General features: G+C 45.1%; 10 protein-coding genes across 10 annotated transcripts; 5 read left to right on the top strand and 5 right to left on the bottom strand. All coding sequences in view use genetic code 12, as the record gives it.

Moving 5' to 3' along the window:
- Positions 1 to 3,281: 3,281 nt before the first annotated feature.
- On the top strand, positions 3,282 to 4,785 carry CJI96_0003305 (Zn(II)2Cys6 transcription factor domain-containing protein; the record flags this gene model as incomplete). Its single annotated transcript, XM_029032856.2, has 2 exons — positions 3,282 to 3,353; positions 3,400 to 4,785. 2 exons carry the CDS (start codon positions 3,282 to 3,284, stop codon positions 4,783 to 4,785), a joined length of 1,458 nt encoding a protein of 485 aa, XP_028893171.2.
- Positions 4,786 to 5,789: 1,004 nt separating this feature from the next.
- CJI96_0003304 (Zn(II)2Cys6 transcription factor domain-containing protein) lies at positions 5,790 to 7,235 on the top strand (the record flags this gene model as incomplete). Its single annotated transcript, XM_029032857.2, has 2 exons — positions 5,790 to 5,825; positions 5,874 to 7,235. 2 exons carry the CDS (start codon positions 5,790 to 5,792, stop codon positions 7,233 to 7,235), a joined length of 1,398 nt encoding a protein of 465 aa, XP_028893172.2.
- Positions 7,236 to 7,643: 408 nt separating this feature from the next.
- Positions 7,644 to 8,093, bottom strand: CJI96_0003303 (uncharacterized protein; the record flags this gene model as incomplete). Its single annotated transcript, XM_029032858.2, has 1 exon — positions 7,644 to 8,093. The coding sequence occupies one exon, from the start codon at positions 8,091 to 8,093 to the stop codon at positions 7,644 to 7,646; it is 450 nt and encodes a 149-aa protein (XP_028893173.1).
- Positions 8,094 to 8,929: 836 nt separating this feature from the next.
- Positions 8,930 to 10,621, bottom strand: CJI96_0003302 (MFS transporter; the record flags this gene model as incomplete). Its single annotated transcript, XM_029032859.2, has 1 exon — positions 8,930 to 10,621. One exon carries the CDS (start codon positions 10,619 to 10,621, stop codon positions 8,930 to 8,932), a length of 1,692 nt encoding a protein of 563 aa, XP_028893174.2.
- Positions 10,622 to 11,019: 398 nt separating this feature from the next.
- Positions 11,020 to 12,795, bottom strand: CJI96_0003301 (MFS transporter; the record flags this gene model as incomplete). Its single annotated transcript, XM_029032860.2, has 1 exon — positions 11,020 to 12,795. One exon carries the CDS (start codon positions 12,793 to 12,795, stop codon positions 11,020 to 11,022), a length of 1,776 nt encoding a protein of 591 aa, XP_028893175.1.
- Positions 12,796 to 14,794: 1,999 nt separating this feature from the next.
- Positions 14,795 to 15,391, top strand: CJI96_0003300 (uncharacterized protein; the record flags this gene model as incomplete). The annotated part of the gene is made up of 1 exon (XM_029032861.2): positions 14,795 to 15,391. One exon carries the CDS (start codon positions 14,795 to 14,797, stop codon positions 15,389 to 15,391), a length of 597 nt encoding a protein of 198 aa, XP_028893176.2.
- Positions 15,392 to 18,220: 2,829 nt separating this feature from the next.
- CJI96_0003299 (uncharacterized protein) lies at positions 18,221 to 20,032 on the top strand (the record flags this gene model as incomplete). The annotated part of the gene is made up of 1 exon (XM_029032862.2): positions 18,221 to 20,032. The coding sequence occupies one exon, from the start codon at positions 18,221 to 18,223 to the stop codon at positions 20,030 to 20,032; it is 1,812 nt and encodes a 603-aa protein (XP_028893177.2).
- Positions 20,033 to 20,330: 298 nt separating this feature from the next.
- On the bottom strand, positions 20,331 to 21,779 carry ADE13 (adenylosuccinase ADE13; the record flags this gene model as incomplete). The annotated part of the gene is made up of 1 exon (XM_029032863.2): positions 20,331 to 21,779. One exon carries the CDS (start codon positions 21,777 to 21,779, stop codon positions 20,331 to 20,333), a length of 1,449 nt encoding a protein of 482 aa, XP_028893178.1.
- A 1,185-nt stretch (positions 21,780 to 22,964) lies between these two features.
- On the bottom strand, positions 22,965 to 23,315 carry DAD3 (Dad3p; the record flags this gene model as incomplete). The annotated part of the gene is made up of 1 exon (XM_029032864.1): positions 22,965 to 23,315. The coding sequence occupies one exon, from the start codon at positions 23,313 to 23,315 to the stop codon at positions 22,965 to 22,967; it is 351 nt and encodes a 116-aa protein (XP_028893179.1).
- A 3,206-nt stretch (positions 23,316 to 26,521) lies between these two features.
- CJI96_0003296 (uncharacterized protein) lies at positions 26,522 to 27,262 on the top strand (the record flags this gene model as incomplete). Its single annotated transcript, XM_029032865.2, has 1 exon — positions 26,522 to 27,262. One exon carries the CDS (start codon positions 26,522 to 26,524, stop codon positions 27,260 to 27,262), a length of 741 nt encoding a protein of 246 aa, XP_028893180.1.
- Between the last annotated feature and the right edge of the window lie 54 nt (positions 27,263 to 27,316).

Raw genomic sequence — 27,316 nt, 5'->3', positions numbered from 1 at the left:
CTTGGTCCTCAGTGGTTGTAAGCTATGGTTTGTATTGACTGAACGTACAACGACAATGTCACTAGGTGAAGGGTTGGTGAAGGGCTCTGCTCATTGCAGATCAAAACAATTCTATTTTCTTCACCGTAATCTGCTGTCTATCTTCGAGCGTGCCCCTAGAACCTAGTTATACTCTCACCATAAAAGTAGTTGCAAAAAATCCGTCTCACTTTCTTATACGAGACAACTCATAATCCCAAAAGACCAAATCTGGCCAGGTCAGTGCATCACACATAAAATCACAAAATTGCCTCTTTTGTGATATTTTGGATGCTCTTGTTCGATGTATACTGATTTAATTTATGCTCCATTGAGGCAATGGTTAGAAACTGCCACTGCGAGCATGAAGCGTTGCCTTTGGCGCCACAATATATCGCCTGTGAGTTAGAATCATTCTATTCTGTTGCGAGTGACGCACGGAAGTCTTAATGTTGTGCATGACGATAAGGGTGCTTCACCCGGGGGGATTTGTATTATGGTTTGTCCTGAGGTTGACCTACGGAAGGTACACATTGATTTACGTTCAGGAAAAGGAATTCCACCAAATCTACATATTTGACAAGTTTATCAAATTAACAAACATCCTCGTTCATTGATAGTCACCAACCTGTGTTACCAGTAATACTCAGTCTAGCCCTGGCGAGGTAACACATGATGATTATGCCAAATAGCTATGCACCACGAGCTAAACTGAAAAACAAACACCCAGTTAAGAGCGTTGCACGGAAGCCATGGGGATTTTTGTCTTGCGGGAAACTATAACCGCTTTAGTTTTTGGTGGACTTACATCATGCTATGTCCATGAACATATCCAGAAGGCATGCTTAAACCTGACGGGAGTACCGCATAATTTACACAATCAAGACAATGACATAAAAAATCGCCAAATGCCCCTGGAGCCGTGGCCACCTGCTTACATGTGTATGCACATTTGTTTGTCTAAGAAAGGTGATTAGAAATTCAATCACGTACTAAAAGGAGAATGTCCAGCGAGATAAAGAATCAAAGTCTTTCAAAGTGTCGTCGATTTAAAGAGTTTCCAAGTTGAGAATTATCGTCGGATTGTTTTTTTCATTCTCTTTGTTTCCCTCTTCTAGCATTGACAGCCTGCAAAAGGGCCAAAGCCGTTGCCGCACCAACCGTCGCCGAGGTTGCCGAGCGAGCTTACTTGAGGCAACGAAGACGGTGATTAAGGCACAAATCCGCTATGAGAGACGATTATCGGGCCCACTTTTGGGGACTATTCGCCATCGAGCTCTATTTTGCTTTCAGATCTTCTTAAATGACTCCTTCCATTTTTTTTTTTCTTCGTTGGTCTATGTAGTTTTTCCGGTGCCCCCCACTGGTGCGACCAATGAAAGAATGCGGAATCTGTGCCGTGGAAGAGTCAACAGAGAGTAGCATGAGAAAAAAATAAAGAAAACAAAAAAAAGAAAAAAGAAAAATTGGTTTTTTAAAAACGATAAAGTTTCATTTCAACGGATTCTCGGATAAAAAATTTTGCAATTTCCAGGCCCACTTGAACTTTTTTTTTCAAAGTTTAAAGCAACCGACTCCGAGTGCTGTCGTGCACCTAATCAGAGCCAGCAGTAACATACACTACGGAGAGAGCCGTGGGTAAGTAACTCACGCCCCAGACGTCGTTTTTTTCGAGGAAAAACACCCATCACTGCTACTAATAAGCCGGCAGAATTTGGGTATGGTACTTACTTCAAACAAAACGTCTTCCAAGTCAAGTTTAGATGGGGGTGGGCCAAAACCTTCTGGGCGGGGCACGACCCTCGTCCGGCACGTTGCACCGGCGGCCCACACTGTCGAGCCGAAAATGGCTTGCATAAACAAGGTTGGTGGGAGGAAAAAAGCGAGGAAAAAAAAGTAAAAAAATAGCGCACTTTCATATATATTGCAACTGGGGACCCCGGCCGAATTTTTCTGTTCCCTCTTTTCCTCCTTAAAGTAACACACTTTTTTATCTCAAATTCACAAAAATGCTTCCAGCTGGTGTCATTCTTGTCTTCGTCTTGGTCGGCTTGGCCGCCATTGCTATTGTCGCCGTCAGCATCCAGAAGAAGCTCAAGGCCAAGAAGGCCAACCAGAGATTCTAAGCAGCCTGTGTGCTTGCTTTAGGATCTCTGTGGTGGCCTTTGGGCTGCTTCTGTTTTGTGTTTTGCAATTGTGCTCAATAAAATTGTGACTTTGCATAGCTGCTGCCATTCTTGGGTTTATTTTTCTCCTTTCATGTGTCTGCCGTGGAAATTTCGTGACGCCTTACTTTTATCCAATCTTCGCCTCCTAGAGGCTCATAATGACTAATACCTTCAAGAACCACGAATTGAGTTGGCAGATGCTTGACTCGGCACTAAGATTTGGTTGCAGTTCATATTTGGAAACCGTTTTAGCGGGCGCTTTTGCTGAACACTCCTCCCCCCACCATAATACGATGACATTATCTATTACACCTCCATTTTTTTATATCTTCATTTTTTTATATTTGTTTTACGACGGGAATTTTTTTGTACTTAATAAATCGGGAATCGCAAGAACCTTGTAAGTCGCTGGATGCTATCTGGTCCAATTTTGAGAAATCTGAATGAAGGTACCTCGACGTAAATTAAGTCAGACTTTGTAACCAGGAGCATCTACCCCGAAATCTTCAATGAATAGTACCCGCTTCGTAGTGCTCTTTGTTTTAGTTGCAGGTGAAGGCTAGCATACCGTGCTGGCCATAGATTACCCCCTAGTCAGTCAACTTGACGTCCTTGTTCTGAACATGTCAAGTATTACTATTTCTGGCAAAACGAGTACAGTTCTAGCTTCAAAGCTCATATGGAGGTGCAACATGCATCGCTTTGTTTGATGATGCACTCGGTGATGCCCGTCTACTCGATACAAGTACGCCATCAATAGATCATTAGAGTGAAGAATAAGACAGTGCAAGGAAACCCCTTAGTGTTCTTCCCAAAGTGAATACTTCAATGCTGTCTTGTCTTTTTAGATTACTTTTGTTGGGCCACCTTGAATGGAGCCGATGGCCGGTCTCACAGTCGTACAGTTTCTTCCCATCCTCAGTAAGACTGTTGCCGTATCACCAACTGAGGAAAGTACTTTTCGAAAGGGATCGCCATTTGTCTATCTTAAAAGTGCCATTGCAATTGCCCAAACTGGGCTTTTGTCTTTTATCCAGACTGTCCTTCATAGTAGGGGTATCAACCATCCACTCCAATAGTACATTTACCGCTACAATGCCCATGGGCATGACCCGAGCGAGACCTTCGAAAAAAGGATGTCTCAGTTGCAAGAAGCTCAAAATAAAGGTACGTCATCCTACGTTTGCTGTTGCCAATTCTTGCTAACTCGAAGTGTGACGAGGCCAGACCCGTGTGTGAGTATTGCAGACACAGAGGGAGACGATGTGTGTACCCAGACGTGTTTCGAGTCGCTGGCGACCCACTTAAAGAGGCTCTGGAAGCCTACTCACTGCTGTCAAGCTCGAGCGATTCGTCACCGTTCGAGGAGGAAATCTTTTCTCAGTCTCGAGATTTGACGTTTCAGGTCTTGTTAGGGTGTACGGCGCAACTGCTACAATTGCTGCGATTCGAGCTACGAGTACTTCGATTCTTCAATGATTTGGCCGTTCCTTGGATAACATATAATGTGAACAGACGACAGGTTTACATCTGGAAGAGTGTGGTGCCTCAGTATTTTGGCACGTCTACAACTATCAAGCTGGCTGTTTTGGCCTTGGGATGTCTTACCGTTATGCCATTTTGCGGCTTGGATAACGTGTTGGAGGAGGAATCTAACGCAGAGGTCTTGGCCAGAAAATTGGAGGCTGCTAGCGGGACTTGGAAGGTGCAGAGGTTGTTTGCAGATGATCAGTTGATCGAACAAAACAAGCAAGACGTGAATTTGTTCCGACGAGCCTCCGAGTACTTTGAATCGGCGGTAAAGGGTGCCAGGGAGGTCCTATTGGAGTATCAAAAACCAGACTCAACGCAACAGGAGAGACTGCGCAGTATTCTCGAGGCTTCGGTTGCAAATTACCTTATTTATTGCTTTTTGGGCATACAACCATGGAAGTTGATTCCTCTTGTGGACTTCTCCGAGCAAGAACCCAAGAGTGACATGCTTAATATGGCTTTAGGGTTCAAGAATGTTCTTCTCAGTAACTTTCCTCACTTGACGACAACAGCTGTTGGTGACATCTTTCAGTTGGACGAGCTTCAATTCACGCCTCGCCGTAAGGTTAAGTTTGTTGACGATTTGAGGAAGCAATTCGACGAGTTCCTTGGTGACATCAGCTTCTTCGACATCTCTCTGGAAGTGAGCACCATGATCAATGATATTCGCGAGTGCTTGCTTGTATTGGAAAAAGCTTTCAATTTGTCGATAAAATTCAACTTTCCTGTGATGTTATACAAGTGGCTCGTGATAATGGCGCCTCAAATTGTGCCTTACGTCAGAGCTAAAAACCTATTTGCGTTACGTCTCTTGTACGCTTACGCTTGTATATGTGTACATTGCAGACTTTGCCCCTTTGAGCAAAACTCTTGGAAAGACTACGTTGTGTGGTTCAGAGACGAGTATGGACCACTCAATGAATTTGACGAGAGACTATATCACTATGTGATCACAAACAGAAATTATATTATTGATGATAATTTCACCTCACTCAAAGACTTTGAGGTGTGGGCACCACATTTTGATTACACCTCAGGTAATCCTTTAGCATATGTGATGCAATAAAGCGTAAAATACGCTGTCGAAGGCTATGGATAGTGATAGGATGATTGGAGAATGGGTAATTAGCGTCGAATAAAACTTGTATATATAATGCCACACCATCATGGGATTTGATTGTGGATGCCATGAACCGGCATCAATACATGATTGTAGACGATAACAGTCGAAAAGAAGATAAATGAAGAAGCATATTTCAATCGCTTCAAAAGATTACTCGACTTGAAGCCATAGAGATCAAAGCTTCGAATTCAAGCTACCTGTTCGGTTCTCTTGTCTATGTCCTTGTACAATACTACTCAGTACTAGTGACATACATCATTATATCGCGTTAAAAGTTCCTCAAAAAGTCTCACATCAGATCAAGTGTTGGATGACGTGTGTGTCTTATATGTTCCTCACAAAAGCACCTTCTATCGAAGACATTAGATTTTTTGAGATTCACTACTTTTAAAAGGAGAGTGACACTATCTCTAGGTAAATTACGACTATACAGACTGAAGTGGTCTTCTCATGAAGCATTTTAAGAGATCCTGTGAACCTGAATAGCATGGCCAAAGGACGTGCTGTGATGTATCAAGGGTGCTGTGACTACATCACTAGACACAAAGTCACCCACAGCTCAACATGATTTGGTCATTAATTTGCAACATCAAATGTACTGAAGAATTTGAACCTACTCATTAGGTCAAACGATATGATTGTCTCAAATGTATGGTGTATAGGAGCATCCTCATCATTACTGATCTAAAAAGCCCCACTCCTCACCGAAGTGAGTCGCATAGTATCTCTGTGTATTCGCCCCCACATTTATTTCAACCTTATAGTCCACTAATATCACTCCCTTTGAGAGCCAACCGCATTTAACCTCCAATTAATTCGAGGTCAGCGACTCCATCATCTTGGAGGCTTAGCGCCATCGAACTCAAGCCGTTCCTTTATAAGGTGTGCAGAATCACCACTTGGTGACTACGATGACTACGAGCCGATCTCGTGCAAGGCAGTCCAAGATGGGCTGTCTTAGTTGCAAAAAACTCAAGATCAAGGTATGTGTGCTACTTTTTTTTTGGTGCTTGATTGCTTGCTAACCCCAGTGCAACGAAGCTAGACCAGTGTGTGAGTATTGCAGCTACAGAGGTAGACGATGTGTATACCCAGATCTGTTTCAAGTGTCTAAGGATCCTGTGAAGCAAGATGTTTGGGATTATTACGTGCTGATGTCGAGCTCTACGGACTCAACTCCAATTGAGGACGAGATTTTTTCCGAGTCGAGGAGCCTAACGTTTCAAATGCTCCTAGGAAGCACAGCAGACCTGCTTCAATTGCTGCGATTTGAGCTACGAGTGGTTCGCTTCTTCAACGATGTTTGTGTTCCCTTCATGACTTACAATGTCAATAAGCGCCATGTCTATGTGTGGGAAAAAGTGATCCCTCGCTACTTCGCTTCCTCGTCAGCAATCAGGCTGGCAGTGTTGGCGATGGGATGCCTTACGATCATGCCATTGTGCGGATTGGGCAGTGTCTTGAACGATAAGCTCAATGCAGACGAGCTAACAAGGGAGTTGGAAGCTGCTAGCGAGACATGGAAAGTCCAGAGGGTATTCGCAGACGACCACTTGTTTGAGGGCGCCAAGATGGATATCAATTTGTTTACGAGAGCTTCTGAGTACTTTGGCGGCGCTCTTAACGGATCCAATGAGGCGCTTATGAAGTATCAAAGCCCAGATAGGACGAAGCAAGAGAAGGTCAATTATCTAAATGAGGCTTCCATCTCAAATTACTTAATTTATAGCTTCTTAGCTCTTCAACCTTGGAAGTTGATACCCCTTGTGAGCTTTGCAGAGGACGGATATGAGCCAAAGAATGATTTGCTCAATGTCGCCATGGGATTAAAGACCATCGTTTTTAGTGACTACGACTTGCTTATCACATCTGACATCGGAGACCTCTTTTACGCAGACGAATTACATTATGTACCGCCCCGCAAGGTGAAATTCGTCGAAGATTTAAAAAACCAGTTCAACGATTTTCTTGGTGGCATCAGCTTCTTCGACATAAGTCTGGAGAAGAGCGCTTTCATCAATGATATAAGACACTGCTTGTTGTTTCTAGAAAAGGCGTTTATTTTGTCCGTCAAGTTCAATTACCCTGTGAATTTGTACAAATGGCTCGTGATGATATCACCTCAATTGGTTCCTTACGTAAGAGAGAAGAACTTCTTCGCCCTAAGGCTATTATACGCTTACGCTTGCATATGTATTCACGTCAGGCTTTGGTCGTTTGAACATAGTGTTTGGAGGGATTACATTGTCTGGTTCAGGAATAAATATTGGCCGTTGTATGAGTTTGATGAGAGACTCTTCCATTATGTGATCACAAAGAAGAGATATGTCAACGACGAGAACTTCCAAACTCTCAAGAACTTTGATGTGTGGTCGCAGGAATTCGACTACTAGATAAAAACAAAAAACGGTCTTCACCGAATAATCAGGACCATTGCTGGACAATATTGGGATGAAATGGTTGTATTATACAGAAGTTGTACGCAGCTTTGATAGTGATTGTAGAGACGGAAATGTTGAAAAAATCGTATATTGTCATCAGTATAATTAAGGTAAAAAGAAGGAAAAGAAAAGGACGAAGCATCAAGTACCTGCAAAGCCGTACTCCTATTAGATGCGTGGTACTAAAGCACATGTAGATGGTCCTAGCACATCAATCAATGTAAACTAGGGGTAAACAATCATTCCAGCCACCAACCAGACGCTTCATCGACATCCTGCTGGTACAAGGACCTGAATAAAGAAAATCTAGTTCGCTCCTCCCAATTTTATGATAAGAAACTTCCGAAAGCTGTATGCGCCTTACTTAGTGTATCCCTTAGGAGGCTCCAGAGGAGGTGCATAGTCTGGGGGTGCTGCAGAACCCAGGTAGCCCTCGTTTCCATAGCTCAGGCTGCCCACACCGTAATTCTGATTATAGTCATTGTTGAAGCCCGAGTTGCCTTGGTTGCCCCCTGTTCCCGAACCGTAACCCGCCTGGTATCCTTGCTGGTAGCCGCCCCCGTACCCTGTTTGCTGGGGCTGAGGAGGAGGTGGAGGTGGCACGTACCCACCTTGTGGAGCATAATTTTCCTTGTAATAGGGCTGATTGGTCATGACATGAGCTCTGTTTCTCCTTCTTCTCATAAAGAAAAGAGCTAAAATGATAAAGAAGACAGGAATAAGGATGAGCCAGAGGAGCCATCTCCATCTGTACCACCCGCTGTCTCTATTCGTGTAGTAGACATAACGTTTGGCTAATTCGAGATTCATGATATCTGATGAGAAAAGAAGAAAGAGTAGTTAGCGTATTTAGGTGTCCACTTCCAAGCACCTCTTGGCAGACCATTGATATCGCACTGCATACAGCGTATAGGTAATCTTTATATTCGGGCTGTGGGTGACATCTAAGCCGTGCTCTCTGGAGGTTTGTGTACAGGACACACCAGTCACTACTAATGATGTATTTTTAACGGTGTTGTGCCACTATGTTTAGATTCCACAGAAAATGTTATAATTTTGCTCGAAATGATTTAAGAGTCGGCCTTTTATGTAGTTTTTATACTATGTAGTACTTTTTCTTTGCAACCTCTACTTCGGCTGCTGCATTCGTAAGAATAGTGGAAATGGTAGCGAAATTTTCATAAGCAAGCGAAAATACGATTGACGTAGAAAGGAGTTAGCGAAAAAAAAAAGACAACAGTAATGTGTGTGTACCTGGCGGCGACGTAGATAAAATTGCCAATTCCTGTCATTCCTGCTATACCTACGATGGCCGTAATTTCATGTGAGGGTCAATTTTGATAGAAAGGTATGATTAACATTCTACGTCTATTCAGTTGAAAGTCTACCTCGACAATCCATCGTAAGTAGCTTAATCATCGAGCATTGAGCGGTTTAATTCAGACCGTCTTTGCTCATATTGTCAATGCAATAATAAATATTTAGCCGCCTTGATCGCCCTGGTCGGGTGTAACATGGGCATTATGTTGCGACAGCAATTGCTCTCAACACATAGTGTTGACCTTGACGACAAGGACAATCTGCAAACAAATGCAAGTGAATGCAACGTAGTGCTAAGAATGAGTGCACTTCTAACTTGCCCACATTTAAGCCATTTGGTCATCTCGATGTAGGTCCTCGTCGTACTCATCTAATTTGAAGGCAAGAATCAGCGTGAATAGCGCTATAACAGCAAGGATGTTCCACGACACCTGACCGACTCCTCTACTATCGAAGAATGACATCAAAGCTCCCCAGAGCAATGGCGCTACACAACGTGCAAGTGCTGTGCAGCTGATGGCGGTCGAGTTAACAAAGGCACGGTGTTTGGGAATAGTTGCACGATACACCAAGATCACCATCTGAGGAAACGAGAGCGCTGCTGCCGCACTTTGGAATGATGCACATGTGTAGACTCCAGCAGTCGAGAGCCATGAAGGAAATTTAGGCTCATACTCTGGGCGAGTGAAGATGGTATATGGCACGAGGAGGTATGCCACAGGGAATACAACAGACGCAATTCTTAGGACGTCGATGTTCCTCATGTGTCTATCTAAGATGGGGAACACAACAATAATGATGAAACAACCACCAAAGCCCGTTGTTGATAGTAACGAACCAATTCTGCTGGTCTCCCACGACATACCACCCTTGTAGTGCCAAGGGAACTGAAGCAGCTCAGGTTGGAATTTACCAGCAAGAAAGACAGGCAAGAATTCTGAGTGAACAAGGGCATGGAAGGAGAGACAAAAGTATGCAAGAATGGTGGCCCGCACCTTATTGCTGAAGATTTTCTTGTTGCGGAACGCTTTGAAAATACTTTTCGTCTCGTCAAAAACTGATGTGTTGGTTGTGGTGCGTTGAAGTGAAGAACTCGAGTAGCGGCGGATGATCGCCAACGAAGTCCTACGAGTTAACGGTTGATCGAAAGAGCTGATTGAACGGTCATCATCATCCTCTTCAAACGCACTCTCGTCTATGGAGTCATAAATCGCATCTGAGGTCAATGGAGTCGTTTCTGAAGGTGTCTCTTGGATGTCTTCGCTCTTTTTACTTTGAGCCAGCGGCGAAAATCCTAACACGATAAGTATGCGATCACCGAATGCTAGGCCGTAGTCATACTTCAACTTCGCTTTGAGTTGAGTTTCCTCAAGGAATAAAAGCCCTACCACGAAACTGAAGAGAAGAAGACATGCAACAACAACATTTGACATGGCGTACGGGTGCTTTTCAACAAAGCGATCATACGAACCCAAAGATTTGACATCGCCTGAAGACATTTTGGGTCTTGTGAAAATTCTGGAGCCGCCAATGGAAGGCCCTACCACACACCCTACATTCCATAGGAGCGGAAGACAGGAAAATGCCATCGACTGATGCCTTCTTTCCTTGACCACCTCACCGACCATGGTTTGCAAAACAGCAATATTGCCGTTGAGAGCACCCATAAGCGTTCGAGCAGTGATAGCCATATAGAAGTTTGTTGAGAAACCAAATATGAGAAGGGAAGTAGCAGTGCCTAGAAGACCTAGAAGAAGCACTGGCTTGCGGCCAATACGATCGGAGAGCCGACCCCAGTGAATGCAGCAGAGAAACTGGGCAAAGGCGAAGGATGCTCCCATATATCCAGTGTACTTGGAGATTTTTGCAGGGTCGTCGACGATATGAAAATCTCGAATCATGAAGTAGACATAGGGAAAAAGGGACGTGAAGGCGATGGGTTCAGAAAATCGAATGATGCAAATGACAGTCATTTGCCATAGCGGAAAACCCTTCATTTGTTCTCTGAATGAGGGCATTTTGGTGTTAGATGGTAATGATAATCGAAAAGGTTTCACAAATAAGTTCGTGAGGTGATAAATGAGGGTGATATGCAAGTTATATGCGACGAATTCGAAAAGCCAGAGATCTCAGGCTATGACTCAAGCTTGAGGGGCCTCTAAATAGCTGCTCTTATAAAAGAAATAAGATGTTTGTCTTTGTTTTAGTGAAATTTCTTAATGACCAGAAGCCAATCCAGGTACCTACTGCACACACGCGGAGCACTCCATCGTTATGACACATTAGCGCGCGCGATTTATCTGTGGCTGCAAATCGCCGAAAAGCGCCGCCATTCCGCCGCCGAATAAGGTTCATACGGAATAACGAAGGTACCCTTCTTGATTTTGAATTAGCCGTGTTGCTAGCACACCGAATTTCAGTCTTCGTAGTCTCTCATGGTGAAGGACTGAAATAAGCCAAAAAGAGCCAATAACGCCATGAGCCACCAGTTGAGCCAACCAATTTGCCAGTTGTCGCCTAACGTCATGAGGTAGCCAAATACAATGGGTCCAATACACCTGGCCAATGCCAACATACTCATGGTTAGCGAATTGACGTACGCTCTGTGCTGTTTGGCAGCAGCTCTGTGGTTGAGAAGCATAACCTGAGGCATACCTGTAGCGGAGGCGAGTGTTTTAAGAGAAGTCAAGCTGTAAAGTAGAACTGGTGTAAACCACTTGGGAAACGCTGGATTGTACTTGTGTAGGGTGAAAATGGCCAATGGTACTGATGCGTAGACGATCGGGAAGAACAGTAAGGAAAGTCTGAAGCCCTCCATTGTGCCGAGACGTCGGTCAATCCACGGGAAGATGATCAACACAATCAACATTCCCATTATACCTGTAGAGGAAAAAAGATTACCGATGTAGCTTGAGTCCAATCCAAAGCCACCCTCAATGCGAAAAGGAAACTGTAGTTTGTCCTTCTGGAAGCGACCTGCCAAGAACACTGGAAGAAACTCATTATAAGCAATGCTGTGCAAGGATATTATACAGTTGGATATGATCACGGTAATAACCTGGGGAGTTAGTGCACTGGGCTCGGGTTTTGGAATGTACTCCAGGGCCAGAGAATAACGTCTGATGACTGCGTTGGACATTGAACGGGAGGTTTTGCGGGAGAGGTAAGGCTCCACAGGCTCATCTTCCTCAACAATCTCTTCAACAGTGTTGTCAATATTGTCTGAAAGACTGGATTCGTCGTCAGATCTGAGCAATGGCGTGTTCTCAGATGGTGGAGCAGACGAAAAAGGCAGGATTGCCAGGTCTATGGATCTAGTCTCATCGCCCACGACACCTGTTCTCTCACGAAGAATGCCTTCTGCCTGAATCTGCTCAGGCGTGAACTGCTCAGGGTCATGGTACCCACGTTGCCAGGGTCTCAATGGCCTCTTGCGACCAAAGAGGTAGTACAAGATGGAGTCACCAATCTCAAGGCCAATGTCACGGCGTTTGCAAAAGTCCTCGTTCGTTTCTTCAAGGAACAAGAGTCCAATAATCAAGCTGAACCAGAGAAAACAGCATACAACAACATTCGAAAGGGCATAAGGATGTTTAGCACGAAATTCAATAAACGAATTCTTCAAAGACTTCGCAACCACTTCGCTGCTGTCTTCATAAGGAGACCGTGGGCTTGGTCTTGTCAAAAGGTACGAGCCACCAACAAGAGGACCTATGACAGAGCCAAAGTTGAAGAGTAGAGGGAGGGTACTAAAACCCAACGCTTGATGTCTTCTCTCCACACAAATCTCTCCTATTACAGTACGCAATACAGCGATGTTTCCATTAAGGCAGCCAGCCAAACTTCTAGCACCAAGTGCCATATAGTAGTTGGTGCTGAACCCAAATAGGAGAAGGGAAAGCGAGGTGCCAAAGAGTCCGAATAGCAAAATCGGCTTTCTGCCCACTTTGTTCAGCGCTTTTCCCCACTGTACCGCACATAAGAACTGACAGAATGCAAAACTTGAGGCTAAATAACCCGAGTATTTGGAAATCTCCTGCTCCGTTGGAGCGATTTGAAAATCACGAATCATGAAGTATAGATAGGGAAAAAGTGATGTGAACGCAAGCGGCTCGGAAAAACGAATTAGCGACACAACAAGCATCTGACGCACTGGAAAGCCAGCTAGCTGCTCGCGGAAAGTCAAGGCCATTTCGGAAAAAGAATGAAGTGTTGAGTTTTTCTGAAGAAGAACGGTGATGGCTTGATTACACTAGTGCCGATGTTGATAGTTCTGCACACAGGGCGCATGGTTGTGTCACGATCTCGGCGACTACCGAGGCTCAAATTATGATTCTCAATGTGAATGCTGCTAGGCAAAAACAAATTTTGACAGGAGAAATCAAAGGTTTGTTTGACCGAGCTTCATACATGAAGGTGTGGTCGTTTGGGACCGTTTGGCGTGTTCATCCTGCACATTGCCACCACTATCTGGAGCATCTTCAAAGCAAGGAAAGCTTTTTCTGTGAAAATATCATGAGATTTGAATTGTGTAAACATAGCTTAAGTGAAAGCCAAAATTACAATGAAATAAGTATCGCATTGTTTTATTGGTGCTATAAAGCAGGGTTTGGTCAGGTGCACGGTTGCCACACGTATTTTGCAGCCATTTTGCAGTCAACGGACCCACGAAACATCAGTTCTAGCTGCAGTGATACCAAGCAAATTGGACAAGGCCTCAGTGATAACTATCTCTAAGTGACCTTATCCTTGAAGCTCGACGATGAAGGGAGACTTTTACAAGGTTGCATGGACTTGTCCCAGTCAATATTATGTGATTAGCTTACTTTGGCAAGAAAGGCATAAATAATCACTTTGCGCCCTCAAAATAAACTTTTGATGGAAAGCCGATGTGAAGCTTGCAACACGTATAAGCAAGAGGAAGAATGACTTACTATTTTCACAGCCCGGCCCGGACCTTCCTCTATCAATATCTTTGAAACTACACTCAACCAAGAGGTAACTTCGATGCCTCAAGAAAAGTCTTCAATATCACAAAACCTTGCGCCAATGGCAACGAATACTCAATTGTTCCACGCAAGGGAGATTTTGAACAGTATTGGGGAGGATGATTGAAGCACTTTGAAATAGCTTCACTTCATGGTTGTACTAGGAAGTCCCACAAAGGACTGTTCCCGCTTCTACTTATTCCTCTTTGTGAGCCGAGCACCGGCTATACAGAGACGTATTTTCAGCCTTGCCAAAGCCAAAGGAAAAGCCAATGGATTGATAAATAGCTTATTCTATGTGGTGAAGGCACTGCCACGGAGCTTCATTTGGATTCGTTGGCAGAATGTCTACTCGCTTGTTCTCCACCTTTGAATCTGCCTAGATCCTTCGGCTCTAGATCGTGTCTTTGTTCCTTTGACGATTCAACGATTTTTCGCGCCGCAGATGATAAAAATAGCCTCCACCGTTGGCACCTGGGCAAAAGGGTGCACAATTGCTCGAGTTCAAGCGAAACATGGAAGCCTGGAAAAAGCAACAGATAAATTGTCCTTTTAACCAACTTGTTTGGGGGAAATACACGGAATTAGTGAAGATCTGCCAACATTTTCAGGAGTGTCACGTGACGAGTCCACTTAGAATCACTACGAGGCGAAGGGCGTAGTAGAAAAAAAAAGAATAACGTTTCAACATTCCCTCTACTTCCCCCATCAAAACACCGGCTGACGTACCTACGACGTCGCACTTTCCTTAATTCACGTCCGTGGCGACCCTTGAGTAATTATCAATTCGATTTCAAACTTGAATAAATATCCCCCCTCCTTTCAGATTTACCCGTCAATTGGTCATCATAAGAAATGATCCGCCCACTAATCTACTCCCTATTGGCGCTTTGCGCCGTCTGGTTCACCCTACATTCGGTGAAGCTGTCTCTGCCACGCTTGATGACCCGTCTGCCGGGGTCTTTGCTTGAAAGAAGAGCAGAGAGTAGCTCGTTTTCGTGGGGACAGCCTTCCTCCAGTTCGCTGTGGCCATCCAGTTCGTCCTCAGACACGAGCTCTCTGGCTTCACTGAGTTCCGTGACCCCCAGCAGCTCCCTGCTGTCCTGGTCCTCGACCTCATCATCATCATCATCATCATCGTCGTCGTCGTCTTCATCGCCATCTACTACATCCTCGTCTACCCCATGGACTACATCTTCATCAATGACATCTTCTCTGCCCCAGCAGACCCTGTCGTGGTGGCAGCAGACTTCGTCGACGTTTCCTTCAAGCACCAGTGAACAAAATGAGCTGACTTCAAGTCTGTCATCACCCACAACGTCCAATTCCCCGTCTACTACATCCGAAGAGTCTGAAACTGAGGAGTCTCCGACACCAACGAGCCAAAGTCCGACTAAGACTGATGATGATGATGATGAGGAGACTCTGAGTAACACCAACCTGAGAAGGACTACTACTTTTAGAGACGTGCAAAACGGCTCTACGGTCATTGTTACTCAGACCTCAGTGTACACGTCAGGAAGCCAGTCATCTGCCACGGGCGACGCCAACCGCCTGAAAGACGATTCGGGGGGCCTCAGTCAAACCAACAAGATTGTTGTAGGTGTGGTTGTTGGCGTTGGAGGTGCCATCTTGTTGGCGATAGCGGCGTTGGTATTCTTTATCAGAAAGAGAGGCAGCAGGGGTCGCGAGAGTGGATGGACCTTCTGGCGCAAGGGCGAGAAGGGCGACGAGGACGACTTTTTTGACGGCGAGCTCGGAGTTCGTGACCGTAAGATCAACCAGGGGCTGAACTTCTAAGATGCCTGAAAGATTTGTTAGCGCGTGCCTTATCTATGTGTGGCAAGTGGAAATCTTCGACAGCGATCAACCTAGCCAAATCGGGCCCGGCCTTACAGGAAGGAGAGACACTTGTGAAGGCAAAACGACACGACGCATATAAAAAAGCATGTGAACGCCTCGCGTCTAAATATGTGCCGTGTGAGTCTAGCCACAAACCCGGAGAGTAGCAAGCGTGTGGTCCTTGCAATTGAGGCGAGTTAAGGCGAGTGCTAATCTAGACAAAGGGAGTGGTAATTCAAGCATGAACTAAAAGCGACATATTATTTATCAGCGTCGGTTGCAGAGAGGCGTGAGCTTGAGCATGAGCATCCACTTCCTTTCTCGTAACCCTTCGAATGAGGCTAGAGCGCACCTCACTTGCACGAGCGGATGGCACCTGCAAGAGTAAAAAGTCAAGCCTCAACACTAGCGTAACGAATTCTAATGGGCAGCATATTCGCCAACATTCCAACAAAACACACACACAAAAAGATCAAAAAAAAAAAAAAGCCAAATTTTCTCATTCCAACAATGGAATTGCAATTTTTCATATAATACCCAATGTCGACCCTTAATAACATGCGGTGGCGTTTTCTATAGTGTTCAAAGAAGTAGACTCTCCACGTATAGGCGGCAGCAGTGTCATTGACTGGCACCAGCAACCTTTAATATACAAGAAGTGAAGAATCGGCGCCCCATGACGATACCCAGCGAGCGCTTAGACAGAGCGTTGCTAGTGTCTCCCCACCGCGTGTGTGGCTAGTGCGCAGAAGGATCGCCCCCTGCGAGAGAACACTTGTGGCGGTGCAGGGGACAATCGCCAACCGAGGCAGGTTGGCACAATCTTACAGGTGAGACAAGCAGAGGACGCAAGCAAGGCGATTGTGGCGGTGAAGGCGGCAGGGAAGAAGAAACCGACATCCTAGCATTGTACATCGGCCAATGGCTACTGGCCAGGACCACAGTGTAAAAAAGAAACCGGCAGAGGCACCCCCGAACGGACCAAGGCGCACTAGCCACAAGCGAGACGGTGACCCAGCGTCCCCTCGCGCAAAGACAAGTTCCAGTGCAGCTTGCAGAGCAAAGCCAGAAGAGGAATGTGAGCAATGGGCAAGGACGGGAAACAGCGACAAGGGAAAAAGGGGCAACACCCTGAATTGCCTGAATTGGTGTGATTTTGAGGAAAAGGTCAGGATTCGAGAAAATATGAGCGAGCATCGGGGCGGAAGTTCTGGATGGGCATCTTATTCGCATTGCCTGTGGTCCACGTCTCAAGCGGAAACGGGATTGGCGGGCCATTGTGAGCATGCACTGGCCACAAGGCGGCGGCTAAAACAGCCCAGCGACGCTGGATCCCCCCGAAAACACAAACGCCCGCTCCTCCATCCGGCACCGCAACAATAGCCACTAATCGCACAAATGGCTGGTGAAGAGCAGCAACCTGAGACAAACGTCCTGCAGGTTAGCGTTGGGGGTGTGTGGGTTGGGGCCCCATCCCAAGAACCATTGGTAATTGTTTTGCTGTAGTTTACAGATTGTCGACCCAAAGGGGGGGAAGGTTTGCAGATTGGGAGGGGGTACGTTTGTCGTCTTGAATACCAGAAGGCCTCAATTGTTCTAGTGAGACATCATTAACGTGCCAGTCTTATTCAGCAAGTGTGGCGAAGAGTATGCAGTTGGCGCGAATTCCTCGTTCATGGCAAACGCCCGCTCTAGGCAGGTTTCAGTCCAGAGAGACAAATTGGGGTGCCTCTTGATTTTTGGAGTTGAGAATTCCGAAGTTTTGAAAATCAACAATAAGTAAATTCATGTCTCCGCTTACATGAGCGCATTGATTGTTCTCAAGGAAAGGCCTCCCCGGCTTCCAACTTTCGCTTTCTGACAACCTCGGATTCCCGTGGATGATACGACATTCTGGCCTTGCAGGGTGCAGGCGCCTCTAGGGGATAGTCGCTTGCTGCACTGGCTGCACAGAGGCCGCTGCATGTCTCAAAAAACCGAGCCTCTGTAGATCCCCAGTTAGAAAAAAAATAGTGCCAGGCCTACACAAGCTCTCGTGCTGTTCCTCCATGTGGTGTTCTACCGACTGACATAGTACATGGCACATCCTCGTCACTTTTTTCCTGGTCCCACTTCCTTCTAGAGCGGTATTTTCCTTTTTTTTTTTTTAATATTTTTTAATCATTTTTTTTTGCGCGTCATTTAAATATTGCTTCCATTCCCGTTGCTTACTACAACACACTTTTTCCAGATCCACTGAGACATTCACTGCTAGTTCTCTGGACTCCCACTATCTTCACTATATTTCACTCCCTGAAACCGACTGTTGTTCCTGTCATACTGCTTAAGTGCCCAATTTCCTAGACACTGTAAATCCATTTGCTAGTGTTCAAATCCTGTCGGTTCCCCCCTCATATTCACTTTGACAAGGTCATCCCAACACAAAGCACTCACAGAGACTCCCTAGACCTTTCGGTTTTGCTCTGATCCTTTCAAAGTGCCTTGATCCTAGATACATCTGTGAACTTGTGAACTTTTGACCTCGTGCATCGCTCGATCTCTTGTTCTTTCACTTTTGTACGTCCCAGTATCTCACCTGTTTGAATTTTATTTTATCTTGCCCTGAGCTGGTTCCAGATATTTCAAACTACTTTTTTTTTATTTTTATTTTATTTAAATCCAATTTATTTGCCTTCAGTTTTCCCCGTGAAACTTGCCATCCCACCCTTTGGTACCATCCCTGCTCAGTTACTCACATAAGCTGAGCTTCCGATGCCCCCAGGCTAAATATTCTCCTTCTTCATTACAATGCTCGGAATCCTCGATCTTCTCAACTCGGAAGACGCTTCCGAGGCTTCCATGAGCCAGCCTCCTCCCCCTGCGAGCGTTCCCAACCTGGAAGACCTGAGTAAATCGGGTTCCAAATCGCCTCTGTCAATGTCCATGAAATCTGAGATATCCACGAGGTCGTATAGAGTCTCGAAGCAATTATCTCGCTCCAGGGTGCATCCCTCGCTTCTCAAGGCAAAAAGGCTTGTGGACATTGCCCTAAGGCACAAGCTGGGTTCTCGTCGTCACCTCACGCCTGACCAAGGCTCCTCTAAATTACACCTAAAGCTGTTAGAGGCGGGTCTTCGTGTTCGTCTCATATTATCCTCATCTATCCATGAATTGTTCAAACTGCTCACTCCTCACACTGCTGGAAGAAGCTCCATTGTACATGTGTGCTTCGACCGTGACGAGCAGCGTTTGGTGGGGAGAAATATCACTGGTGAAGCAAAAGAAGATAGAAACGGCCGCGGCCGTAAGACCAGTACCAGTTTCGATGGTATGCACAGCACCAACGGGTCTTCCAGTAGACGATTCAGCAGCTCCACCAGCTCAGAGACGGGTTCCATAATATCGAGCGACCAGCTCAGTGGCAATGGAACACCAAACATCGCTGCTACTTCCTCAAACGGAAGTCTCCCCATCAATGGCGCTTACAACGGTACCAATGGATCCAATGGCATTTATAACGGAACCAACGGATCCAATGGGAGTCTTCAGGCTGCACCTTGGGAGGCTCGTCTGGACTCCACTTCGTCATCCAGTCTGGCTGGTGAGGTGTCCAGTGACCTAGCAAGAGCTACCTTGAATTCCAAAAAGGGGGACTCTCCGGTGTCTGTTCTGGAAGACGACTTCTCTAATCCATCAGACCTCACCCACTTGCTCTCTGCACCCAATACTGGACCCAGAAAGCCAGTTCTGAAGAGAGTACGTCTCATTGATAACAATTTGGTGAACTTGGCTGGTGTTTCCAGCAAAGTGCTTAAATCGTTTCAAGTGGGCAAGGAGCACAGACTTCCACAGATGCCCCTCAGCGACGACGGTGACGACAGACCAGAAATGGTAACTACATTCAACAATCTCGATACAGCGGTGATGTCACTCTTCGGAATCCGAACATACTCTTTGGTGCGTGTGACGAGGTCTTCTTCCAACACCAGTGATGGCTCAGTTTTGCTTAAGCTCGAATGTGCTCAGCCTGGAGATACAAGGCTTGTGGACGATCAAGAGTTTATGGAAGACATGGTTGCCAGTCTTGGCAAAGAAGGGCAAACTCCAAACAACCTTTTCATTAAAAAAGTGGTTGCACGTCCTCGCTACAAGAGCGATATGAAGATTTACATAGTCCCTACTGACAGAAAAGTGCTGCTTTACGTCGATAAGAGAGTCTTTGAGCGTGATCTTATCAATGGCGTTATTGACATGGATTGCCCGCCAGACAGATTCATCTACACCACATTCCCCGTGGATGATATTTTGCTGGAAGTTAAGGAGATGCTTCAAAAAAGTAGAGTTCTTGGTGAGCCCGAGAGTTCCGAGGCACCCGTGCCAAATCATATCACCACCACCAACTTCACACCCAAGTGGAGCATGGAAGCCGAGCTGCTGCCATCGTCGCTGTCGCTTCCTCTGTTGGTGCTGAATTCTACAGGCTCAACAAGCCTGGGTGGTGAAAGTACCCCCAGCGCTTCTGATAGAGCCAAGCTCAGTTTGCTGAGCATTCCCAATGCCAAAATGGAGCTGATTGAGGAGCCCGAGGACCTCAAGTTCGATACCTCATACATGGCGTAGGGCTGTTATATTGATGTTACGATACATCTGTTTGCTTTTTTGGGTTGGTAGAAGGGTTTAATCATGATATATATTACGACAATTGACGATTGATTTAAAGCTTTAACTTTTACGAGAAAGAAAAAGTAGTGGGCAGTCAACACTTGTTGTGGTGCACATCTTGATGGACACCAAGGGCATTTTCCCTGCTTGAAGTTGACGAGAAGTTAATTCAGTCTTGTAAAATTCTTTACTCTAATGGTGCTAAATTTGTGCAGCTTTACATTCTTCTAGCTATCCTTCATTAAATCGATTCATTTTACACATTCAAAGAGACGTTCTCATTGGTGATCATGCTCTTGTAAGGCTCCAAAGCCTCAGCGACAGTTTTCTTGACGAATTTCTCGGTTTGCTGTGGAGCACGACCAACGAAGGTTGATGGGTCCAACAACTTGTCCAAGTCATTCCAAATTGGCTCGAAGTACTTTGTATTTTTCACTCTGTCTATCAAGTCGTTACGGCCACCTTCCTGCTTGACCATGGCAGAAGCTTGGTGAGATAACACTCTGATTTCCTCGTGACAGTCTTGTCTTGAAGCACCCTTCTCAACCATAGCCATGATAATGTTTTCAGTAGCCATGAAAGGCAACTCCTCCTGGATTCTTCTCTCGATGACCTTTGGGTAAACCACAAGACCGGAGGTGATGTTGTTCATTGTAGACAACAATATGTCAGCTGTCAAGAAAGCAGATGGGAGCGAGATTCTTCTGATAGCGGAGTCATCCAACGTTCTCTCAAACCATTGCACGGAAGCGGTCTGAATGGCATCATTCAACAATCCACCCAAGTGTCTGGACAAGGAGCACACTCTCTCGCATCTCATTGGGTTTCTCTTGTAAGCCATAGCAGAAGAACCAATCTGGGACTTTTCAAATGGTTCCTCAACTTCCTTCAAGTTAGCCAAGAGTCTGATGTCGGTAGCGAACTTGTGAGTGGTAGCGCCCAAAGAAGCCAATGGGCTTAAGACGTCAATGTCGATCTTTCTGGAGTAAGTCTGGCCAGTCACAGGGTAAACGTGCTCGAATCCCAAAAGCTTGACGACAGTCTCGTCCAACTCCTCAACCTTGTCGTGATCACCATGAAAAAGAGACAAGAAAGAAGCCTGGGTACCTGTGGTACCCTTGACACCTCTGAGACCCAAGTCATTTCTTGCTCTGACCATGTTTCTCAAATCCCACAACAACTCCTGAATCCACAAAGTAGCTCTCTTACCAACAGTAGTGAGTTGAGCAGGCTGGAAGTGAGTCCACCCCAACACAGGCAAGTCCTTATACTCAAGAGCAAATTTCGACAATCTGTCGATCACATTGACCAACTTAGGGATCAACACGTCATAGGCGTCTCTCAAGAAGATCAAATCGGCATTGTCAGTGACAAAACAAGAAGTCGCTCCCAAGTGGATGATACCAGCGGCAGCAGGGCACGTTTCACCAAAAACGTGAACGTGGGCCATGACATCGTGTCTCACTTTCGCCTCCTCCTTCGAAGCAGCGGCGATCTCCTCATCAGTGATCTCCAAGTGTTGTTTCATTTGCTCAATGGCTTCATCGGTGATCACAGAAAGACCAACCTGCTTCTCAGCGATAGCTAAGTTCAACCAGAGCTTTCTCCAAGTGGAGAATCTGTTTCTGAGAGAGAAAATTTTCGACATCTCTTCAGAAGCATATCTGGAGGACAAAGGCGTTGAGTATTTGTCGTTGGCACTCATTGTATTGGTTTGTAAGGATGGGGAGTTGGTGGAGATTGAGCTTGAAAAATCCAATCTTGATGGGGTGATATTAGTTAATAGTAGATGTCGCGCTTATCGGAAATGTCGCGATGGCCAGTGAGTAGTGGAACAGTATTTTGGGCAACCTAAAAGAGGATATGAGTTGAAAGCAGTACGGAATATTTTTTTGTAAAACTTCCATTAATTAGGGCCCTCGTTTGTAGCTTGCTAAATGATTAAGGTCGCAATCTGACAGGATTCGTCGTCTTTATGGCATTGTGAGACCCACTGGGGAATTCATGTTCACATCACAATGGACCTGAGATTTGGGGTCAATCTGACTTTATGTCATCAAAGAATGTCGAAAAGACCTTTGGTACACAGTGATCTGGGAGACTCTTTGCTCAAAAGCACTTGAGGTGAAGCTGGCTGGTGCGACATTTTTGCAACAATATCATACTGACTCGGACCTGACTTCGCACAACTCCAATGCCGTTAGACAAGTACAGCGTGGTTGGTGAAAGAATCCCTGGAAAAGTTTGGGAAATCGTTGTATTCAGACATGACCAGGCTAGGCTGATAAAAAAAATACTCATTGAAAAGTTGGTCTGGTCCACTTTGTTTGGAGCCTCGGTATCTTCAAGTGAATGACTTGGGGTGGGCAACAGATCTGGGACCATATAAAACCGACGTAGATATTAAGAATAAAAGAAAGAATCTAGTATCACAAGATAGAATCTTTCACCTGAAGTTGGTTAACGAGGTGAATTGAAACCAAATGTAGAACGGAACTGTATCGTTCAACATCAACCACGACTTCAACTCAAGAACGCTTGCAAAACGCGTAGTGACTCATAACCAAAGGCGCAAACTACAGCATAACGCACCCATCATCAGCGAAAGTTGTAAAGCTCTGATGCAAATCATACATGGCGGTCATTCGACCGGCAATTGAACTGGCTGCAACCATAAGGTGCACAGAACAAGTAACAACCGCGTGGAGGTGCTTTGAGGTGACTAAAATCAACATCACCAATTTCCTTTCAGCGAAATTTATACTGTGTGATCATAAATCGTAACCAGGACGCGTCCAATGAGGTGAACACTGACCTATTCCCTGAAAAACGAATGACGTTGAAGTCCCTTCCATCAAAACACCTCGATTTCAGTCCCCAGACAGTTCAATCACTCATCCACTTCGCTGTGCAACTCCTCTGGCTGCTGCTCTCTCTCGCCTCTCTCTGCCATCTCCTCAAGCTCTTGATTCTGCAACTGCATCGAGTACACCGCCGTCTTGAACAAGGTATACACAAGGCCAATTTTCCTCTCCAAGTTCCTCATGTTGCCCAAAAGAGCGTCCGCGGGCACTGCCGCCGTCGCTGCTTCCAGAACGGCTTTTTGCTTGTTGAGAGTGGCGATCTCTCCCGCTAGCGCATGGAGCTTCAACGCTAGCAGCTGGTACTCACCAAGAAGCTCTTTTTCGATCAGCAGTAGGTCTGAGAATGTGGAGTAGTCAAGCGATAGCGACTCTTTCATGGCACGTGATAAAATTCTGCCAAAAATCAGTGTTGATTGGAGATTGGGGCAATTGGCGATGGATGGATGGTGATGTTTGTTGATGTTGATAGTACACAACTGGTGCTGTCAGTGCAGTTAGTACACACTAGAACCGCGACCGCTACATCTCACTCGGAATTCCGTGGGTGCCGGAACTCCATCTGAGAAAACAAAAAAAAAAAGCCAGTGCTCACGGATTCGAGGAAAACCCTGAGGGACAAAAAAAAACCACCTCCCAAAAAAATGTCGTTCTGCATCCTGGGGCCACTTTACCCCCTACTGCTGCACCACCCTGGGCTTAGGCCACAAAGATATGCGGATGACCATTAAAGTGACGCACCGTTTTGTAACAATCTGCTCGTGACCCTCTATGGGGCCATGTGCATGGGGCTGAAAACAATAAGGTTGCTCATGTGGCGAAGGAGTTTGTGTGTGGCTAGTGCAGATGAAGATGTTGTGGCGATGCAAGGTGGCAGAGACTAGGTTTAAGAGGAAGGGAAGGGAAGGAACTAGTTGTGGCGAATTTTCGTAAAAGTTTCGGTAGTTTGGGGTTTTTGATGTGACTGGCGAGTTGGGATTGGAAGATATCGGAATATTGGCGTTTTGTCGAGGCGAATTGTGTGTTGAGTGGGTGGTTTCGTTTAAATGGTTGCAAAAGAGACATTTTCTTCACTCCTATGCACGGTCTGCTGAGCTTGCTTGGGCTTGCATTGACGACAAACTCTTGTAGTAGTCCCAGTGTATTCAACGAGGTGCAGGTGTATGTCTTACTTTGATGTCTTAGTTAGGTTGATAGGCATCGATATGAATATTCAAGTAAGCAGCGAAGCGGCCAAGCTTCCGGGATGTGAGTTGACATTCTTCGTCAAATGCATGAAAAAAGTGTCACTGTGATTATAGTTCACGTTTTAGCACGTTTCTAAGCAGCTATCCATCTCTTCACATCGAAGTACTTTGATGTTACCACCATATATCGTCACTACACACTGGAGCGCATCAATAAAACTAGTTGATGTTAATACCTCGTGAGACCTAGATTTGTTTCTAACCACAATTATGTTGAAAACAAAAATCGACTTGCCTTACTTAGGGTGTAATCGTCTTATTGCAAGCTATTGCGAGCAAGGCTCGACATTCGAGACCACGACTTGGATTCAATTTTACTCGGGTCACAAGTGATGAAATCTCGTTTGTGAGGATTCATCGTTCTTTCAAAAGCATATTTCAAAAACGTGGAGAGTACAAGAAGAAAAGAATGACACCGAGATTCGTATCACACTATTTGCCCTGGCACTTCCTAGCTCCAGGATATTTCTGGTTAAGAAGATTTCACAGCCATTTTCACTGAGACAAATGATGACTTGGAGGTAACATCAAGCTTTATAAGTCATGTATTGTGGTCACACTGTGAGTCGTCATTCCGCCGGAAGATTTGTCATGATTTATTGCATACGTCACCTAACCAGACGATTGAAGTCTACCGCTTATAATGGTCGAGGAAAATGTTTTTGAACTCAGTGGTAAATAACGATTGTCGAATGGATAAAGTAATGAGAAAGAGATAAAGTAAGGTGAATGCGTGGCCTCACTTGCAAATGACTGTTCTTAAGAAAGATTACAAACATCACTCAACCGACTTTGCCATAGAGACCGAGCCAAGAATTCACAGTAGACTGGTGTCAAAGCTGAAAAATTCTCGCATTCGGAGTAGTTTTCTAAAGGGTGACCACAAATCATGCTGCTAAACGCCTCTCTTCACAGAAACGCAGATAATGTATCATCCGAGACGATATTCACAGCAGCCTGTGTTATCCCTATAGTACAACGTACTTTAAGCACATACAAACGTATGTGAATCTATCACAGTATATAAACTAAAGACTATTCGAGCTCTGTCATCTCAAGTCATGATCTATGTCTTCACCAAAACAGAAGCTATATTGATAGGTCCTAAGTAGTAACTGCAATTGTACTAGCATCGTATACTGGGTGATTCCTCCACGTGAAAAGGCATGCTTAATCTACGGACAATTCATTGAGAGAAAAATGCTTTCGTGATACTCGTCTGATTTTCTTGAAAAGGCAATTTAAGCATTCTCAATAACTTGAAGTGCGATTCGTCCTCAAGTGACAATTTGTGATGCAATCTCCGGCTGCTTTGCCCCATTTTTTATTCAATGATCAGTTGAGCTCCAGTATAAATAGCATTTGATATCCTAGTTCACAAAGCTATCACAATTCAAAGATGGAGAAACGAGTCGAGAAATTGATAATCGCTGAAAAAGAAATAGAAAGTTGGATCGAGATCCACAAGCGAGAAAACTCGTCGGATTCAAATTGAGACTAAGATTCGAAAACTGTTGACCTTTATGTTCGTTTTGTTCCTCGTACTCTTTTCATAAAACCTCTTCTATTAGGACCTAGGGTATCATCTCCTGCTTCTGCTCTATACTATTTTGAGGAGTTTTTTGCTGCCTCCTGGTCAAATATCTCATCAACTGCTTGGAACCTGTTTGACAGATCTATGCCTGATTCATCTGACTGACACGCGGATTTCTTCTCCAACGTGAAAACCAACTTACGTTTTTGGTTTTCATAGCCTTCCTAGATTACACTCCTACAAAATTCACACCCATTTTGTCGTAGTTAATGGTTCAAAGCCCAACTTTACTTTCTTCATCAAACTTTACAAATATACAAAGTTACCTTTTGCCCCATTTTCACAAGAGCCTCGTAGGGCACCTCTCAGTGGAACTGTCAAAAATTGGCATGTAATACACCACTCCCTCTTCAAGAGATAACATTCTGCATTTCCATTTAACTAAAAATATTGCCTTTTTCTCTCCTTCACCACTTCTACTGCCGCCTACATGAAAGTTGCACCCAATCGGCGCAGAACCGCGGCTAATTCAGGCACGGCCGAATCTGATAAAACGAAGCATCAGAAACTGTACACCAACAAAATCAACTAAAGAAAATTACAGACGAATCCTTTGGATTCGATTTCATTACATATAAAGAATTGAGCTAAATATTTTGTCTTTTGATCCCCCTTAACAGTTGCTGGCATTCTCCTGACAAGTGTCATTCTGCAGGAACTTGCTTCACTCACAGCCCATTCCCTCCACACAGCAACATCCACTACATTCTTCAAATCCGTTTCATTCTACATCTTATTCGTCGCCATGTCAGCCAACGAGAAGGAAGGGCACACAGGTGCCACCAATAGAATGGTGGAGCCCGATTACCGCAAAAGGAAACTTGTCAAGAAAATAGGGGGTCAGTCGAAGACAAAGTACTATGTGTGGTTGGGCGGCCACGCTACAAGCTTGGTGTTTGGAACGGTGACGTTGATTTTCCAAATTTTCTGGCTTCCTAACGTTTACTATATCAATTCTATTTCATACAGGTTGTGCCTTTTGGGTGCTACCACGGCGTTCCTAGCAACCATGTCCCATAAGTTTGGTTTGCACTACTTGCCTCCCTTTACCACGCTTTTGGTGCAACACAACTTCCAGTACTTGATTTTGGCGATCATTTGGTGCTTCACATTCAAGTCAATTCTCAAGATATTGCCGCTTTACTTGATTTCGTTGTTGCAATTGTCTGAACACAAGAAAGTCTCATTTATCCAAAAACATTCCGACTCCATCGGAAGCTTCATTGGTTTCACTGAGCTCTTGTTGATGGCTTACTTGCTTCTCCGTACAATTGCCTTCAGGTCCACATCAGGCTACCAGTTTGCGATTATGTCGATCTTCCTTTGGTTGAGAATCTTATTTGACCCCGATACCGCCCGCATGTTTGCATACGTTGTCGATAAGGCGGACTCCAAGATTTCTACCGTGAAGAACGAGAAGGTCACCAAGGCTTGGGGCAAGGCAAAGAAATTCCTTCACGAGAAGCAGTCAGACAACAATTTATGATTGTTCCTGTATTACTACTACCATTTCTGTTTTTGTTGCTATACCAAAGGCACC

This window comes from Candidozyma auris, chromosome 3, assembly GCF_003013715.1.
Source record: "Candidozyma auris chromosome 3, complete sequence".
NCBI classification, from domain to species: Eukaryota; Fungi; Ascomycota; class Pichiomycetes; order Serinales; family Metschnikowiaceae; genus Candidozyma; species Candidozyma auris.
Note: the sequence above shows the minus strand (reverse complement) of the source record. Positions and strands in the feature narration are given on the sequence as shown.